The sequence below is a fragment of the Myzus persicae genome, unplaced genomic scaffold (genome assembly GCF_001856785.1).
Source record: "Myzus persicae strain clone G006 unplaced genomic scaffold, MPER_G0061.0, whole genome shotgun sequence".
Classification (NCBI taxonomy): Eukaryota; Metazoa; Arthropoda; class Insecta; order Hemiptera; family Aphididae; genus Myzus; species Myzus persicae.
This window is the reverse complement of record NW_019101024.1, coordinates 992,833-1,014,783: the sequence shown is the minus strand read 5'-3', so window position 1 is coordinate 1,014,783 and position 21,951 is coordinate 992,833. Positions and strand designations below refer to the sequence as shown.

The following is a 21,951-nucleotide window of genomic DNA, read 5'->3' as shown; positions in this document are numbered from 1 at the left end:
TTATACAGAGTGATTTACCAAGCATAATCACCACTGTTTTTTCAATTCTAGGGTTCACGAATCAAATTTTGATGTTTGGAATTTTTAAACATAGTTACATATAAGGACCACATTTTCAAAAAAATTGATTTTTAATACCATTTATATTAGGGCCTAGAGGCGTCTTATGGCGATACAACTTTTTTTTTCCATATAAGAATCATAATTTTTTCCTGTAAATTGTTAATTAAATGACTTATGAAAATGTTGATGTATCTAAATCAAAGTGCAAACTAGTAGTTTTTGAGTTATTCAAACATGTGTATATAGTATATACTGAGGACAATGGGTCCATGATAATGTATTAGACTGTAATGATTTGAAAACTTAAGTAATTAATATTTATTTTTCAACATTTCATAATTTGTAAAAATTTTCCAAGTAAAATACATATTAGATCTAATATTACGAGTTTGTTTATATTATATTTACTATCGTTACACTATAATTTATATTAGGATTATTATCTTAAATAAGTATATTTTAATAACTATTTTTTTAAATATGATCTCTAGTAATTGGGTATACTTAAAAATTTCTAAAAACTGAATTAAATAAATGTATTATTAAAGGGAAAAAATATGGGAGTGAGCATGATTGGTGAGTCATCTTGCGGCCTTGCTGGACACTATAAAAAAGTGTCCTCTTTAACTTTTTTCAAAGAAACGCAGTAAAGAACTCTCAAATTAATCTAAAACGATAATTATGTGACACACTGACATAGCACTGCCTGAATTATTATGCAAATAGAATTTGGTATAGGTGTCTGATTAACGTCTAAACGGTATAATACTATGTTAGTGTGTTATTTATAGGCGTAGTACGTGTTTATATATGAGATACCTATTTCTGTGCGCGATAATTCGATTTAAATATTATTTTATCTGGCACTCGAGAGAAAAAAAATACATGCTAGTACGATAACTCGCACCATGGCATTAGGGCGTATTTCCCGTTAACCATAATATTATAATATTACTATAAAATAGGTACCTACCTATCATTACTTAACCTATCATATTATGTACCTAAAATATAACGAAATCTTGTATTTTATGAATGACGCGTCGTGTAATAATGATTTGACTACAACACAGTGGATATATACATTAGTAATATATCATAGTACGTAGTTTTGTTGTTACCGTACGAGGTAACCGGTACCAGGTGCCTGGTGGACTACAGTGGTCGGGTTACCGGGTGGCGTGCCACAGCGCGGAGGGACGCACGCGCGGTGCGGTGGCGGCGACCGCGACGACGACGATTATTACCACCTGATGACCGCTGCCGCCGCCGATGCGCAAGCGCACTTGTTTGCTCTCGTACAGGTGCCGCCGCCGGCCGTATATACGTCTTGTGTGTGAGTTTGTTGTGCGTGTGTGTGTCGCTACTGCCGCCGCCTCTGCTCTCGTGTCTGCCGGCGCGCGCGTCGTCAACGGTCAAACGTCCTTGCCGCGCTCCAGTTCGTCCGCGACACGACGCGCGCGCAGTCTGTCGCTTCATACGCACGTCCGTCGCGCTTGTGTTTTTCAGTTGTTTTTTTTCCGATTTTTTTTCTCAATAATAATAACAACATCTCCTTTAACGTTTTTAAAATTTTTTTTTATTCGTCGATGCTGGAAAACGGCGGTCTACTCTGCTACAACAGCGATACATAATATTATTATCATCATATTTAATCACGGTTAATATTATCATATTTATGCTCGTCGATATCGAAACGGGAAAATCGTTTTGACGGCGTTTATCCTCATCATAATAAGATATTATGATCGGTCCGAATTCGGTTTCTAGTGTTTCTCTCTCTATACAGTGATTACTTAACACGTCCACACATCTAAAGAAGATAACGTGTATTTTTGTTTTTTTAAAATAATATATTAACTTTATTTTGATCAAAAATAAAAGTGTTCTTGTTTTTATCAAGTGTACGGAGGACTATCATGCCGGTGATAACATGATGCGGGATTTGGACGCATCCAGTCCAGTCGTTTGGCCTCCATGGTGTTATTCAGGTAAAAATATAATAAATTTGTGATTTGTAATATGATAATAACAATATTATGGTCATTGTGTCGTTTTTCATAATTTTGTTCTTCTTCTTTGGATATGGCGTTTCGATTTTATGCACGGCGTGTTTAAGGTGCATAAGGTCTAAGCGATATAATCAAAATATTATAAATGACAATCAAACGCCGTACTTGATCTTATTATTGCGCAATTTTAGTTTTCGCGATATCAGTAGTGTAATAAATATATTTCACCTAATGAAGTACCTACCTGACAAGACTTGTGAACTAATTAATAGCAAAATCTGTTTGGTACCTATAGGTAGTAAATATTTTAAAACTGCTTGTTTTGAATTAAGCTTTTTATTGCTACCGGTATTAAAGCTGACCTCATAACCGTTTTTAATTTAATGTAGGTAAGTCGTAAAAGGGCATAATAAAAAGTCGCGAACTAATCGCTTATATTGTTGCCTTTGTAAGTGCATCGTACTAGTATTTAATCTTTAACCATAATTATTGCAGACCATAAAAGTATACTTGAATTGACAATTATTCACTAAAAATCTGTAAAGTAGTAGACGATATGAATCTAAATGTTACAACAGGTTTTTTCGTTTGGAATAATTAAACTTTGATAAAGCACTCGAGCGTTTCAAAAACCGACATTTGTTATCTAAAGTCCCGGTTGTTCTATTATGAATAGGATAGGGTCATAAGTTCAATGGCCTTTCAATCCCATTAACTAGATATCATGTGTATGTTTTCTATTTGACCAGTGAATTTGGTTATCATTTAACACGAGGAGAGTACATTAAAATTGTAGCTAGACATTATAATATTTAATACGTGTGTCTGTTAAACAATGGTCCGATATCGACCGTCATTTTCCAAAAAGATGAAAAATTATGATTAACTGCTTGCGATATGAGCCATAGCGTTGGGTAGAGGTAGGGGTCTTAGGCATAATTTATTTGATTAATAATTACTATTTCGTCAATTTAAAACAAGTTTTATAGTTTTGTAGAGATTAATATAATATATATTAATACAACAACACAGATAATATTGACATATTTAAAACATATTTTATTTTTATACATTGTGTACGTGTTATATATTAATATTCTTTTAACGAGATTATATATCTATTACCTATTAGAATTTCGTATATGCGTTTCTGAACAAATACTAGAATGACTTATATCCGTGTTGCCGTGTTGGGGTTTGTGAATTCTCAGAGGCAGTAGGTCGTGAACAGATAACTAAATTGTTTTAAATAGTTTCCTCGATAGAGAATTGCATAATTTAATTTTGACCTTTATGGTCTCCGGGAGTGTGTATGAAATAATAGGAAAAAATATATTATATCGGATAGGCGAACGCACGAGTACTCTGCAATCCTTGACCCGAAGACTTTTTAGACCATCACCCGTGTGACACATGACCTAATCGACCCGGTTCTTATCGATATATCCCTTACATGTGACGCAAAACTCTGAATTAGAGTAATTAATATATATTATAAACTATGATAAATGTTTTAGAAATTAAATTGGACTTTAAAAAGTTACATACAAAATGCGATGTTCACTCGAGTGAATTAATATGACGTTCCATATAAAACTATAATTTTTTTTTTCAATTTACTATTTTATTACTTTATTATAAATTATAAATATTTAAAATTAGCTGTTAAACATAAACTATAATATTATATGCATAGATATGTATAAAGTAATAAATATGTAACTGTGTTATAATCTGAGTACCGTAGTATATTAGTTGTATAATATTTTATTACCTATTTGTTTTGATTAAAAGGTAGACTATATAATATCTATAATAATAATAATAATAAAAATAAACAAAAACTTATTTGTGTGATCTCAAAAAAAACATGTTATAATATTTGCTGAATCAGTCATAGCGTCTTAGTTTTTAATTATACTTGTGTACATTGCCTTTTAGCCGTAAATATTATTTTACATTCAAATATTCTGTTAAGACCATTGACATATCAATCTTTTTCTAATGATTATTGTCCCCGAATCTCTCTCACTGCTCTCAGTCCATATCTTTATTCTTTATATGTTGTTGGTTAAAAACCGTTCGTCCGTAATTCGATGACAACATTCTCTAACAGATAATTTGTTACACAATAAATGTTTTGAATGCGAAGTGTCTTATAGAATAATAATGAATCGTGATCGGTGACAAAATCTAATTCATGTCTGACCATTTCTGGAAACAATGATATACGTATCTGAGAATGGCATTGCTTGTCAATGAGTAACATATGGGCATTTTAATATTGGGATATAGAAGTTTAGATCTAGTGTCACCTATAGGTTTAATAATGATATATTAAGAAATCCGATATTAATATTGAGCGATTTTGGTTTTTCGATTACCTACTATAGAGATGTGTAGAGGTATTCAAAATATATTTGAATAATAATAATACATATTATTAGTTTCCATTTTGCAATATTCCACAGTCACGTGAACCGTATAATAACGCATATTCATCGCAGTCAAGGTAACCGCCAATCGGTTCGTCTCTAATTATGTTCGTATACCACTATACCTACACATTTTGTGGACTCGTTTTAGCCGAAGTTCGTTTTTTTCATCCTATAAACAAAATATAAGTACGTTTTCGTTTATCTGTGTTTAGAATATATATAAATAATATAATATATACTAGCACAACCTTAATATCACTCATGATAAATGACGATTTATGTGCCACTCTGTATTTCTTCGGAATGTCTTTAATTAGTTGTGTTTAGTATGATGATTTGATCTCTACCTAACCCCGAGGGAATCTAATGAGATGTTCACGGTCAAAAATAAATACACACTTATGTGTGTACTAAAAAAATGATGTTCGCTAATAAATCAGCAGTTTAAAAAATCCACCGTTGCTCGTTTTATAAACTCTGGATGGGTAAACGAGCGGAACGAGTAAAATAAATTTGAATACGGACGTTAATTTATTTCAGTGAAAGTAGTGTTATATTTCAGAGAAGAGGGCAACGTAAGATTTCGTATATTTATTATAAGAAACGCTATTTTTGGGATGTTTTCTATTATAGGACATTTCTTTAAATGGAAAAAAAATTGAGAAATCGATTTAAATTTTATGCTTGGAGGTCAACTACGTCAAAATGAAAAAAATTAAATCATATCTTTGGTCATCTGAGATAAGCTATTTATGAAACCCTATCATTATTATAGTATATTACAACTGGTCTACAAGAAAAAACCCGTCAGCAAATCAGAGCGCCGGTACACAGCGGGGATTTGTAATAGAAAAAAGAAGTACCTATACCTATGGATATAAAGTATATGTAATAATTATGAAGGGGAAAAAAGAAGATGGAAAGAGTAGGGATTGTTTTGAGCACAGGTGAAACTGGATTACACTTATATTATACATAAACCAACGAATGTACTTATGAGCACACACAACCTGACACACTACTGGCTGAACTAGTCCGTTAATAAACGGCAATAAATATATCATCTGATAGCATTTTTATTATCGACTATCGAGTTAGCTACTGTCGTTTTTAATTACATACTGGACGAAATATTATTATCATAAATATAAATGCATACCTATGCGGCTATGCCATATACAACATGTCGACCCCGACTTTAGCTAAGAGTGGCATATTGACAATCGATTATTGTATTTTTTATTTTGGTTGATTCATACTGAAAACTGTATGAAATAGTATGTACTATTATTTAAATGATTTTATCATATTATGAGATTTTTAATTTTGAAATAGAAAATATGTTGCTAATAACCTACACGGTTTATATTTATTTATTATTCCACAATGGTAAATGTTACCATTGTTACAACTTAAATTCAGTAAAATATCAAAATCATTTCTTTGTTTTGTCTTAGAAATATCTGGAAATTAAGTACAGTTGTAAGTGCTTTATCTATACATTTTAGGTAGGTACTTATATTAGTAAAAGCGTAACAAAATTCAACAACATATTTTGGTTTTAAATAAGAATTATATAGTAGTAGAATTAACACATTACCTCTTTAACCATAAAGTGTAAATAAGATTCCACTTGGTCGAATAGCGTAAAATAATAAAAAAATAATGTAATAATTGAATAATATAACGGTTGAATGTTGTTTAATTAGTATCTTTATGCTTTATGAAACAAAGTCACTGAAGGATAATCTTAATAAAATTTTTACAGCTATGATGTCTTCGCTAATATGAACTTATAGTTTAGAATAGTGGACTTAGATATTGTCCAAGAACTTTAAAAAAAATATAGGTAAGATACTTTAGGGTTTGATACTTTCATGAGATGTATAATTTTACTAACACGTCATCTAAATTATTGGATCATTGGTAGGTTATGTGTGAATTAGTCTTCAGACTAAAATTTAATTTATTTTAAGATTTTTTTTACATTTATAAAATTTAATAAAATAATCATAAGACCTTGCTAACTAACATTTCTTAATGCAAATTGTGCTTATTATGATTTATTTGCATTGGATTTTGAATTTTTTAATAAAATAAACGTATTGTTTTGTAAGCATGATTAAGTTTAGATGAAATTGAAGGATTTAAATATTGACCTGTTTAAAGGTTTTAGATGACAATTTAGATGTATATTATAAAAAAATTAGACCAAAATGATTATAACTCGTAAAATATTTTGTTTATGGTCAAAAAATACGATTTGTTGTTTTCCTTGAGAACCTATCGAAATTCAAAAGGTACTTACTAATGTTAAGTTTCTTCCAAAACCTGAAAATGAATAAAATGTAAGATTTGATTAATAAAGTATTTTTATAATTCAAGTGTAACAAAAAATATTAAAATAATGTAACAAACACATATCACCGTAAAATAACGTAATAATAATTACAAAAAAATGTTTAATTTATGATTGCTAAATAATTGAATACTATTTTGTGCACTTAATTATTATTTATTTAAAATATTTAGTAGTATTTGAGCTATTGAAAAAAAAGACGTAAGTACATACGTTTTTATATTAATGTCGGAAATTACCTAAATTATTTCTTATATTTAAATTGGTTGACAAATCAATTTGAGGTTCATTTATGATTAATATATACACATATTTATAATTTTTTTAAAAAAAAACTAAAATTTTGACGTAGACATCCTGTGGTAATAAAACAAAATAAACAACTATAGTTTATAAATTTAAAAAAAAATAAAAAACAGATGTAAGCTAATGTTTATTTATATTCACTTCACGAACGTAATTGTATGTGTAGTTTATTTAACATTTAAATTATGGGTTACAGGGTCATAAAAAAAAAAAAATACAATGTTCGCATTCGACCATAGTCCTTTAATAATAGTTCTTAAAAATGTAGAACATATTAAGAAATTTTAAGCAAATACTTATAGATAAAATTATTAAAATAAAAACCAATATGTAGGATATCTAACTGAAAATCGTATAACATTAGGTACATAGACTTATAAATATTGGAAACTTTAATTTTTCACTCCCGAAAAAAAAAAACCAAATTTATAATCGGTAGTTATCTAAAACCATGGTATTCATTATAATTTAATCGACGCGTAATGGTAATTTTGTGAAAGTGCATTAGTATCGGATCATTGACTTGAAACTATTCGAAAACAAGAGCTCGAAATCGGAGCGTTTTTTTTTTTCATTCTGCGCCTATAACCTCTTCAGTATATTATATACGGTGAATGACGAACTATAGCATTCCACTTAATATGGTAGCTATTTAGATGCGAATCACATTTGGTATACGGTCGAAGTACTTGTTTATTGTAGGTAATACCGAATATATATAATATATATTATATATTATTGATTTATTGCCACGCTCTCCGATTACGCGACCATACATATGTAGGTGTGACTAATTCATATTGTGCGTACATGTGTGGAGACCTACATACGCATTTTTCTTCTATCATTTTAATTAATTTTTTTTTACTAGCCTAACCTTTTCTCGCCTCCTCGTTATGGCGATATTATATTCCGGACACGGGTGTTTGGGGCCGGGCCAAAACAATGGTATAATATAATATAATATATTATTATGGTTGGGTGAAGTACATACGTATTAGTGCACACATTGTTGACTAGGGGTCAACGGATACGAGCTGACCATTGAGGTCGAATAGTCAATTTTAACAAAAATAATAATAAACGAATTTTGTATGTAACTTAACACTATAGTATATTGTGTTTCTTAAACTTTAAAAACTGAACGAAGGTCGTGTGACATTTAACACTTTTCAATGACCCGGAACGTTTGTTATAATTATTACACTAGGTATACCTACTATGTTATCGAGAAACTCGTTTAATGGTTCTATCATTTGTTTTTTTTGTAATTTTAAAACTCGAGAAACCAGCTTATATATATGAATTGTTTGAGTATAATTTACTCAAGTGTATGCAATGAAAAAATTTACTTTTTATGGTTAATGAATTCTTTATATAGTTAAAAGAGTTTGGTGGAGGAAAGGTTATAATATATGTGAAAATATTAAATAATATTTAACTTTTAATCTAACTAGTTAAAAATATCAAATATTTTGATCAGCCATTCAATTACACAAAATGGTATAACTAATATTCTTATCTACGATACGTCTATAATTATATGATAATTACATGTTCATGCGAAGTTTTGTAATCTAATAATATACTTAAAATCGTAATAGTAAATTATATATAGAAGGGTTATACCTATACGAAAAACCTAGGTAGATGTCCCTACGAGTATGCCCTATATAATACAATTAATTGCTAAATGAAGTTATTGGTTTTTAATGATAATTTTTTATGATTAGTGTAGGTGCCTACTGTACCCACCTATGTATAGAAAATATCAGAAAGGTTAGAGATAACATATTATTTTCTTATAACAGGTACTGTAATAACGTTAAAATGACAAACTAAAATATTAAAAGTATTAATATTTCTGAATGATTCTCTATACTTATAAGTGCTGGAGAATAATATTTCGCAATTACCTACCTCTAAATGTTCGGAAGATTCTCGAGGTCATGTATTCGAGAAGTGAGAACAGAACAAACTATTTTTTAAATAATGTATCACATTAATAACTATTATTATTATTAAATACGTATACATTGTATCTGACCCATAGCTGTCCATCGCCTATGTTGCTATAGAAGTATATAGGTAATTCCCTTCAAATAAAAACTTACTGATTAAAGCTTATTAGACAATAGTCAGACGTCGTCCGTAGGATTCGGTTAACTTGGGTACCGGTTTATATTAAAACGGGTGGTGCTCACGCACTGACGAAATAATGACACTGTCTAGCTAACCAAAAGACTGCAGGTGGTGAAGTTGAAGGGATTTGCACTTCTGAGAACAATTCTCTTTCTATGGCCTCACTTCCCTTCTTCTGCCATCATCCTGAGAGGCATGACAGAGCAATTCATCGACTCATTTATAAATTGGTATGTGACTGTACGAAACCATTAAGTGGATTACTCGACAGAATAATTTGCATAATAATTCAGACAAAAACCTCGAAATATGCTGCAAAATAACATTTTTGAATTAATTCAATATATTACACAAATAGGATTTTTATTAGTCCCTGCTATTTATTTACTAGGTATCAAAAACGTGTAAATGTCCCTAAGCCAACGTATATAATATAATATTGTCACAAGTGAAAATAACTTATACAAACCTATTAAAAAATACAAATGTATAGTATTTAACTATGATGTATAGTCTTTCGATTTTCATTTATTTTGTTTCTAAGACCTAAGCAATCATTATTATTTAATAATTATTTTCGAAATTGTAAACAAATTTCACAAGTGCTTAACTTTCATAATTCGTTTTTTCGTGCAATAATTTATAACCGTTTTATTTTTGGTCTAACACCATAACCGTATTTAATTATTTTACGCTAGAGTAGTTGTAACTTGTAAGCCTGCTATTATTAGTTGACTAATAAACGTTTGATCTATAATTTGTTGTATAAATACATGTGCACAGAAGCCAGTAATAATAATTATTATACATTCTACGGAGAAAGAACTTTTATGCAATTTTAATTTTAAAAGTTGGATTTCTGGAAATTCAATATTTAGAAAGGTAAAACAGTAATACAATACTTGAACACCAAACATTCAATACTAACTATTTCATACACATGTGTTTCGTATTATATAGAATAATAATATATCAATGATCCATACAAATTTTCGCAATTGTTTCGTACTGTAAAACTGAAATAAACATGCCTAAAGAAAAATTCGTGTCGTGCTATATATATTTATGAGGTGATAAATTTACAACGCTTATGTAACGTAAATTATCACTATTTAATATATTATGTTTATTTGAAACTCGAATGCGTTACACTCTAAATATATATTTAATTAATTAGTTTGATGACTATGTGCTAATGTATGATGAACGTACGTGGTTTCAATAATATTGTTGGAAGTTTGTCTCATTTTTAGGAATAAAACAATAAATGAAGAATAATTAGTACCTATATATGTTGGTATTTTTCCTATTGATGATCCTCCGGGCCTAACCTCTCGTCAACTCTTCACCGTTAGTTATTTATAAAATACATTTTATGCACGCGCTCGCCGTTAGTGTATATATATAGAAGGCGGTATTCTTTTTCTTTCGAGACTCCAGATACTAGAGTGTAGAACGTTCTCCTCGGAACAGTTGGACACATTATAATATAGTGTGTATGTTCTTTGAGTGCTCGAGCCCCGACGATATATACACGTTCCCCGCTCCCGACATCGTTGACCGCGGTCCGTTCAATAATTGATTGCGCTTATTAGCGTGTCATAGTTCAGGCGCAGCGTAATCACGTAGGATATTTATGTGGCAGTCAACACGTCTTTTTCGTGACGCTAATTTCCCAGGCACAAAACTATACAGAAACTATCCGGCAGCTATTCGTTAAAATTAATGACAATTGCCTTGTAGTATTATGTGTGCAGCTGTAGTGTATCAAAAACGAAACCTTTTTTTTTTAAACGCGGTATACCTACCTTACTTACCTGTTGTGTACTGGTCGAATTTAAAACTGATATAATAAAATAGGAATATTATAGGACAGGAATTAAACTATTATTATTATTGTAATAAATACGATTTTTGATCGTGTACAACAATATTTAGTCATGTTTCGCATAAATCTACAATGCCACATGCGTTTATGGACTAGGAAATTATAGCATAGGTACGCATCATGGTTCAAAAATAAAACAAATCATCAATTTTTAAGTCTATAACTTTATAATTGTTTTGTTTAGATCTTTTTATTAGAACTTTGTAGCCGAACATAATCTATAGAATAATATGTACAAAACAAATCGCTGAATAACGCGTCTATCTATAAAGAAAAGTATAGCGAAATTCCACTATAGGAACGCAAAATAAAATAATGGCGCTAGGTTCATAATAATTATAGAGGTTAGTAGCTTACGTACCAAATTTTAAGAGCAGAATTTTTCCAATTAAGAAGTTACAATTGTATAATTAAGTATAATTATAGACTTTAATAATATTATAAGTAGGTACCTATAGGTTTGAGAAAATATAATATACAGTAACTTTTTTGTTTGAAAATATTTTATCTGGAAAATATTCTGTTATTACAATTTGGTAATATACTAATAATATTGTGTTAAACTATCAGATTAAACCAGATGTTACAATTTAAATTTTGCTTGGTGGCATTTTTCTATATTGCTCATCATATAGATGTATATAGATAGTAAGTACTCAATATCCCCGTTTTACTTTTTTATGCCTGTTGTACGGCTGTACATGATGTACGATATAACGTTTCCGTTTCGAAAAAATTATATATTATATAATATTATACATTATAAGATTACGGTCGTGGGTCGTACCAGATCTGAGCGTGATATTATAATATTGTGAACTTATAGCATGTATAAGACTATTATGCGTTGAATTGATTGTACGTAGTATACTCATACATATCGTATAGTCCGTATTCAGTATTGTAATATTATATTTCAATTTCTATATTGCTGCAGGCATAAAATATTATTATATCTACCCACGGTGGAGTAATATGACAATCGGTGAAATCTTGTACGATCGTTATAATAATAACATCATCATGATACTCGGCTACTGTTTATTTTCTGACTTGGGCGGATAAAATATAAGTACAGATAAATCGGGACCCGCGTCGATTGTGTTATTTGTGTTATTTGGTACTTATTACCTATGTATATGACTACCTTTGATCATTGTTAATAATATCATTGAATTGTCATAATAATTAATACCATAATATGTATATATTATAAATAATATAACAGTTGATATTGTTCTCCTGTACTACCGGTGGCGCCAAAGTAGAAATAAATTATACTTAACCAAGACATACAATTATAGGTTAATATAAATTAGGTTCGTAACTCTTAAGTGTATTATGTGTAGCGACCGCCGATCACCAACGTCTGCCGGTTCTAACTGTCCGTTTGTACCCTGACGGTAGCTTCGATAACTGATTAAAAGACTCATATTAATGTCTCGAATAATATAATACCGTATAAATTCTTGTGATATTTTATCGTCGCCTTGAACACTTGAATGAGAAACAACGACAGTGCGTCACAACTTGGGGTTAAATTTAGTCGTTGCCTGTGAATAGGGTTTCCTAGAAATTTCAAAAGATTGACATAATAGGAATTGCAGCGACACTATAACGCGTCGGATGTGATTGAAAATAGTCCCTATATAACTTTCCACTACATATTAATTATTAATCTGCAGTCGGTACTCGGTGGAACGTACTACACATGGCTTAAATATACAAGGTTATTGCACATAGCCAAATTGTTATCAAATAAAAATAAAATGGTAGCGTAAGGGTACGGTCCATATCATAGCATATAATATCATAATATAGCCAGTATACGTCGTCCCCTTACGCTGCCATTTTAATTCCTTAACGTGATAAAATGATATAGTGGGGCAATAACCTTGTATATTTAAGCCATGGTACTACACTAATATTATGTTGTGTGTTATTTTTAATTATTGTTTTTCAAAATGGGATATTGTTGATGGGTCGCATCTCGTCACCACAGAAACGAAGAAAATATGTAATATTATAATAATATTACCTTTTTTTATTATACCGTGTCCAATGACGTGCACTGTGTACGTCATATACATAACATGACACTTTCCGGTTTTTACTTCTGGAATCGAATTTGTCGGATCCGCACGCTTCTCGGGTTTTAATAATAGTATATACGTATCTAGATTTTTACGATAATAATAATATTATGTATCATTATTTGTGTAGGCCCATAACGATGGGACTCTGCAGAGTGGTGAGGGCAAATAATACTAAAATATAAAATAATGGCCGGTGTCCAATTGGCCGTGAGCTGCGAAATAAGCGTGGAAAAATACGGCAGCGTGGGTGGATTATTTTGCGGCGTTATTTTTTTCACGCACGCACGCGCCCATATTACTTATATAGTTAATAGTTGTATATATATATATATTACATATATTGTATACGTGTGTATATACGGTCGACGGGTGCCAAAAAAACACAAAAAATACATACAGACGGTCGTGGTATGCGCCTTCTGCGTGTATAATAATAATATGTGGGATAATAATCACGTGTAACGAATCGTCAAGATTATAATAATAATAACAATGCAATCGAATGAGACCTCCTCTCCGCGCAGAAAAATGATATTTGACGTGCGTGTCTATATTATTATACACCTACAGTTCGTGTTATCGTCTTCGCTACTCTATTTTCATTGTTGAAAATATAATATAGGTAATATATTATTGTGTTATGTTTATTAACAAATAACAACGGGCTACGCTCTGCTTATAAACTCATGTGCGGAGATTTTAGTTCAAAAAAATTGTATAAACACGTTATTAAAATCTATTGTGTTATTGTCGGCTGTATAATGTAACTATTAAGTATTATATGCGAAGTCGAATAGACTAAACCGCGAATCCAGATCTAGATTAACGTTAGCTGAACTCAACGCTCAAGATGTAACAGCAGTGCTCTTATAGTTATATTATTCCCTCAAATCAAATAAATATTTATCATGGTATTTTATAAAGGTGTTTTTAATATTTTAATATAAATATTCATCAGTAGTTTTTTGTTTGTATTTCATTTCGAAAATTCGGTATCTGTAGTTGTGTAGGTTATAGGCTATCGTTTATTGTTCTATCTAAAATCTCGTGGCTCTAGTAGGTCTTCAAGGAATCATCGAGAATCGATTATAGACAATCGGTCTGATAAAACTGTCAGAGGCCATCGTTTCTTGTAACACTGATCTACAGAGGATATCGCGGTTAATGAGTAACGTACTCTTACATATGGATGGGGGTCAACTCGACTGTCGTGTACATTTGGTGACTGCTGCTCACAGCATTCTATTGTATACGGTTACTCACGAGCATGTAACCGCCACATTTTCTGTTGCCGGTCAGTCAGTCTGGAGAAAACGTTGTCTTCGGTGGAATTTTTCTAAGCGTCGTCCGTCACGCTATTCAATTCTTGATCAAACTGTTTTCACACCTTCATCATTCACTAGAGGGTATACTAATTAAAAGTGGTGGGGAATGTGAACTATTTCAACGAAACAGTCTTGGACGTATATTAAGTTTATTCGGGACATATTATTTTGATAATGCATGTAGACCGTAGGTCGTCCACTCCGGTACATTTGGTACAATCCAAATGCATGCCTTTGAAAGATATTCGCTCAACGTGGTTATGATGGTTTTTTGAATAATTTATTAAATTAAAATAGGTACAATATGAAGTATTATTGTGCATTATTATCGTTTAATTTATTACTTTCAATACATATTATTATAAGTTATAACCAGACTTAAAATCACGTTAGCGGCCATTAGTCAATTTTTAATTGAATAGTACATCATATAAAATGGAATTCGATAAATGTAAAATTTTAGCATAAAAGAATATTAAATGCTTAAAAAATGACCTTTACGCAGTAAACAAAGTTTCGTTATTGGAATCTTAGTAGGTGACGTTTTCTCTTATCGAAAACCCACTTATAAATTATAATATCTGTAGTATCATTTGACGTAACCTGTTACCATGTAAACTACTACTAAAATAGCTTTCAACGTCAATTTCATCAGTGATATCACCATTCAACACATATCTCTCTCCTCTTAAATGTAAATTATTGACATTATAAAATTAATTCTATACTATAACGGTATAATATATCTTATTGTTATATGATTAAATAGGAAAAACAAATTATTAATAATGGTTCAGAAGTATTCGGCGAGTGTAATTATGTTTATTATGTACCTATTTATGTCTAGAGATACGAACATGAAAAAGTCTTCTATTCAAGATTTCAATTTTCCGTTTTTACTAACTATAGCTTGGAGATTGGCAAAGGTTTCTAACATAATGTAGCATTACAATTTTTTTTAACAACAATATATTTTTAGCAAAGTTTTGGTTAACTGTTGTCCGTCTGTTTTTCTGGTCACGTTAACAAGATCTGTACTTTGGTATGGCATATAATTATAAAATACACAGCTTGGTACCAGCAAGATCTGTGTCGATGTATTGCATACGACACAATATTACCTGAACGAATGTCGCTCGTGATGTGGTGTACCTCACTGAATTTTTAGTAGGTACCGATAATTTTGAACGACGAGTCGATATTGACTTGAAAGTTAGTTACTGAAACACTGCACAATAAAAATGCTGGATGATAGGAAAAAAGGCTTTGGTTGAGGAAGTGTATACCTTTCTACACCCTTAATAAATTAAGCTCCTGATTCGTAGCGTATGAAACATAGACAGAAAAAACGATTATTTTATATTATTGTTGGACAATTATAGTACTGTAAAATTATGTTTTGTCCAAAACAACCTTTAAATATCCTCATCGCCTAGGGCATCTAAATGTCAAAAATAATAAATTATGCATTACAGATAGTATATAATATAATAAGTACTGAACATTAAATGGATGGCATATCGAATAGCGATGACAATCTGCATTGTCTTATTATTATGTAATCGCTGATAACTAACCCAAGGCGTTCCGAAAACGCGTGCAAAAATCATTAACACGCGAGCGCTGCAATAAAAAACATCTTTTATCGGTTTCAATATAACGTTTACGATTTTTTTTTGTCTGTTTCCCGCAGTGGACATCAAAAGAGACATCGACTTGTTTGGTTTGCCGAAGAGCCGACGTTCGGGGGTCGGTATGCAGATTGAGCACTCGGTGAATAACAACAACACGACCAGCGCCAACAACAATAGAGTGGCGACCGCGGCCGACGTGAAGACGGAACGCCTGAGCCCGGTGGCTGCGGCCGGCGGTGACTCAGCATCGTCGCGTAGCGGCACGCCGTCCTCGTCGTGCTACCCCGGCACGCCGCCCGGCATCGCGGCCGCTGCGGACCGCGTGTCCAGTCCTGCGCCCAACCGAAACTGCAGCGACCTCATACGAAGTCTGGCCGCCAAGTACCAGAATGCCAACCCCAGCGAGTGAGTAGCGTCTTACGATTTTTCTAAACGATACACATTAATACTAGTTATAATATGATATAGATATCGCGATACGTTTTTGCTCGGTTCGTGCGACGGATCCATATGGAAGTACATTAATAATGTAACATCTACGATCATAGTCGTGTATAATATTGTTATTCGACGTCTGATCTAATGGCGATGACTTTTTTTTCTCGTCGACGATGGTCGTCGGTAGCAACGCGTCGAAATCCAATCGATTTACACATTTACAATATTGATTTATCTCGGAAATTCGTACGCGAGACCTTGCAGTATTAGATATTGTCGTTCTCTAATAATCATTCGACTACTGTAAAAGAAAAACAAAACACTTAACCGATATAACATAGTAATTACGTAGTACAAAAGAAACGACAAAGTCAAACAATCGGACATTAAAAATAATAGACGATATTCACTCCACGGCAGCCGCTCAACTGTGTTAACCTGTGAGACACGCTGTAATAAAAGCAAAAAAAAAAAAACGACACGAGCTGCTGGGTAATTAAATTAATATTTATGATCAAACAACTGTTTGATGAACATATAGGATAAGCATGTTATTATTTTGCACAATTTTTCCTTTTAACACGATGTATCGGTCCGCAATATTTTTCCCTACACTGCAGTCCACATTTATATTTATTACGATAGTACGATCTCATTGTTTTCTTTTATAGATCGTACATATTATACAATATACTTATATGCATTAGGTGTAGTTGAAATTGCGTAATTCGCGACGGACTAATTAATGCGGAATAATATCGGTACTCCGTACTCGTTATCATATTACAGAAGATATTATCGTGCGAAGTCTTTACGAGATCGTTTTCATTATTTATCGTATATTATGCATACCTATACCTGTTCGAAGGAATTCAATTTACATAATATGTGTACAATACATTTCTATAGAACTATACACGATTTCAACCCAATAGATAACGTTAATATCGTGTTTGATTAGGTACTATAATATTATTATTGCTTTTTATTTAAAATACTAATTAAATGATGTACATTTCTGCGACATTATGGACTCATGGATATATTATATTATAATAATAGTTGAGAATCAGCTTGTGGGCTACTGTAAGATAAGTACCTATCAGTTGATTGAAATTCATACCTATATAATATGATATTTACGGTTGATAGTTAAGGACTTGAGGTTAGTGTTGTAGAAATACATATGTATAGTTGGTGGGTTGTGGGGTAACACAAATGATTACGTCATTCCTTACTAAGTTTGTGTTCAGAAACGTTTATAACAAAATCAACATTTCGTGTGAACATCATCCACCCCAATCACCGTACACGAAATATTTATTGATAGGTTCGTAATTGTTATTATTTTATTAATTAATTACTTTGGCGTTTAGTCCCGGAATCGTTGTCACTCGGATGCAGTGGACGCGTGAAATAAAATAACATTAATAACAAGAGTGTGTCGATACAACGGGCGTTCATTAAAAACATAAAGAGAAATAATCAAAATTACTGTCACGATCTGCTCGTACACAAGTACACAACAGCTATTATAAAGATGGAATAATTATTATCCACCGTTTCTCGCACACGCTTTCCTTCCGTAAAAAAAACGCGTTCATTTTAAAAAGCGACCGACAACGACGCGCGGTGGCAATTCTCACGAAATCAGCTGAGCGTTTTTTTCTTCGTTCGGACTACGATTAACAGGACTAAATTATTATTATTATTATTATTATTATTGCGTACACGACCCGACTCGCAGCGCCTTGTAATCATATTGTGTGTGCGCGCGCCAAATAGCGTATGAACTCACTGCACCTATAATAGTATTATATTATATAGGTACTTAGCAGTAATCGCCAAGCCAGTATAAACGATAAACGATAATCGTATTAAGAATCATACTCTGTCGAACATGCGCAGTGCCGATCCACTAGTGTGGGGAAGTGGGGTCGTTTTATAAGGGAGTTTCAGATCTGAAAAAAAAATTATAGGTACCATCTATTCATCATTTAGTTACAGGTCAGTGTTGTATATCGTGTTGTTTACTACTAAGTACTTATATTAAGTATCATTACCTTACTTAACATAACAAATTATGTGCACGACAAATCAGTTATTATGTTGATTATGATGAAACGATTCCTCTGCAAAGAAGGCCAAGAAAATGAGTTTTTAAAGTATTTCAATACCCACATTTTTTTACATTTTTTAATCAATACAATTTTCAAGGATTTTCAATAATAATATAATATTTTTGTGTTTTATAGACATATTGTAAGTAGAACGCAAATTAAAAAAAATCAAAATTAACTTCAACGAGACCGTTTGCAGTCAAAGGAAGCCTTTTTCATTAATCTTGTGCCCCAAATGTTCTAGATTCCTACAATGCAAAGCGCACATCTAGTTATATGCAACGTGCGTATAATAGGACGAGCTTATTTTGATATAACATTTGTTTTATGTACTTACATATTTTATCGTAGTCTTGACTGTTATACGAAAACGTTGGAACGCAACATTTAACGTCAGTCGTTCGGCTATTTTCTGCCATGGTGATACGACTTAAATAATATTGTTATTTAGGTCAACGACGCACATCGATTTTCCTTCATCACTCTTAGCGTGAATCTCCAGATCACAAGAACACTACAGTAAAGTCGGACAACTTCACGGAATTAAAATAGTGACCTATAACATCGTTTCCTTATTAATTACAATAATTTAGCCCAGAACCTATAATATTATAATATAATATGATATACCTTTATGCTATAATTCTTCTTCCATGTTATAAGGCTTGAGATATGTTAGTCGATTAGTCAATTCATAATAGTAAAACACTATCGTCACTCCAGGCTGTGGCTGGGGCATGATTGATTTTCCAAACATAATTTCAACCTAGGGCAACCACCGTCCTTGTGAAAGTAAATTTTTCACCTACCTATATTAATTGTTTAATTAATCCTTTTAATGAATTGAAATTGAAAATTATTTTTCTTCTTTTGTATTAATTTATCCTATATTAATTTTTCATTCTCAAAATATAACATCATCTAATTAAAATCCTCGCATATTTCATGCTCGATGCTGTTTTAAAATTTAAATTATATGGCTCTTAGGCATTCAATGAACTTAATTTTGATCTAATTAATCGATTGTTTTAATTGAATGGTCAAAAAATGATAAAATGTATTTAATAATAATGCCCTTGCTATTTCGATCGGTTAAGTGATTAGGTTAGGTTGTGTACCTGATACATATTATTATAATAATGAGGTTTTAAATGTGTATTGAATTTGTTTGTCCCACGCAGGTATATGCCTTCGCGAAACGGTTTAAACTTGGGCATACTGTCAGCTGCGACTGCTGCTGCAGCAGCAGCGGCTGCCGCGGCAGCGTCGACCAAAGACAACGGCTGCGACGGGAGTCTGCTGAACCCAGGATTCCCGTTTGCGACGCCCACCATACCTGGGACCAACGTGCCCATGTTCCCACCCATGATGGACATGTCGTCCACGCAGGCACTACTGTCCATGGTCCGGTCTTCGCAGTTTGACGCTTTCATGAGCGCCAAGACCGGTGGTGGCACCAAGCGTCCTTGCTCTACCTCGTCATCGTCGTCCAACCCGTTGCACCCGCACAACATCGGCTCGGCGGCCACGACCTCAACGTCCGAACAGAACCCGCTTGACCTGTCGTCGTCGAGTCCGTGCAAAAAACCTCGCAAAGGTCATCCTCCTGCGGCTGGCCACTGGGAGAGCGCCGCAGCGGCCGCCGGATCGTTCGCCGAAACGTTCCTCAACATACCGGCTTTTGGTCTGGCTCTGCAAAAGTCCCGGGAAAAGGTCGCCCTGACGTGCAATGGCGGAGGCGGCAACAACAAGCGGCTGGGCAGCGTGTCGCCGAAACCGTCAAAGGCTCCGTCGAAACAGTCGCCGTGCTATCAGGCCGCTCCCAGCCGGGTTTTACCTTGCGCTTCGGCCTGTTCCGCTCCGTCGGCCACCTCCACCTCCACCGCCGAGAAACACACCTGCCCCAATGGGGCTGACAAGACAACCGTGTCTTCGTGGACGGTGGATGACGTGTGTGATTTCGTAGGCACCATCGACTTGTGCGCTGAGTACTCACAGGTCAGTAGTATTATATAATATATTATATTTGTTGTAGTATACATAAGTTTAGTGGGAGTAGTTTTTGTTTTTGTAATATTGAGGACTCAAGTTACGTTTATGTTCACTTAAAACGTATAAAATATTCATGAATTGATTTTCATTCACAATATTATATGCATACGAATCAAATTGTTCAAATTTAATTTAATTTGAGGCCGTATGACATGCAGTTCACTAAACCATCACAAGATATCACTTTATTTTAATATGGCGAGTATAAGGGTATATTTTATCAACTAGCGATTATCGAATAGTCAAACCGTACCTATGTGTGTACAATTAATCTAAAAACAATAATAAAAGTGAAATGCTAATAAAAACAAATTTATAATAATACTCTTGATCTGTCAACATTATTAGATAGTGTATAGAAATAATAATAAAACTTAAATTTTGATTATAAAATATATTATATTATGCATTATAAAGTATAAATAACACATTTCGAGTTATTTGATAGAATATGATAAATTTTTACCAAAGCCATATTGGTTTGTAAAAACAAAAATATTTGTATTCAGCAATCGTTTCTTTAGCGTCTGTGACTTTATATGAAATTTGTGATCATATATTGCACTTTTGCATCGCATGAACTTTATGTATTCGTAATATAGGGCAATATGTATATGTAAGTACTATTTTTTTCTTTATATCTACTGGTATTCAAAATGACATTTACAATCACCATAATATATTTTACAACTACAGTTATTCTATAGTGAAGATTTTGTGAAAATATTTGATCGCGTCCATAAAAATAAAATTTGTCTAAAATCTCTTGTAAAATGGCGGAAACCGGTAGAAAATTCGTAGTTAATATCTGTACAATTATGGTCAAATTACAGATATTATATTGTCCTCCACTGTTCGATTATATAAAAATTGCAAGTGAATGAAATAATCAACGGTATTGTACTATACTCAAGTCTCGCTATCGTCATGAACTTATAACACTGTTGGACAGTGAATGTAATTTAAATACATGTGACCATGGATTTCAGAGAAGATAACTAATAGTGAGCTCTGGCGTTGTTATTATTATTATTAATATGGGCGCCGTGACTTGTCCGAAGATTCAATGGTTGCACAA

At 32.5% G+C, this 21,951-nt stretch overlaps 1 protein-coding gene across 1 annotated transcript in view; it reads left to right on the top strand.

Annotated features, from left to right (window-relative positions):
* The first annotated feature begins 1,426 nt into the window (after window positions 1-1,426).
* The window catches only part of LOC111027313 (putative GPI-anchored protein pfl2), a 45,634-nt gene continuing 25,109 nt past the window's right edge, over window positions 1,427-21,951 (top strand). The window contains exons 1-3 of the mRNA XM_022305660.1: window positions 1,427-2,054; window positions 16,323-16,668; window positions 20,003-20,819. Coding sequence (XP_022161352.1) covers window positions 1,997-2,054; window positions 16,323-16,668; window positions 20,003-20,819 — 1,221 coding nt within the window. The 5' untranslated portion in view covers window positions 1,427-1,996. The remainder of the gene's footprint in view (window positions 2,055-16,322; window positions 16,669-20,002; window positions 20,820-21,951) is intronic.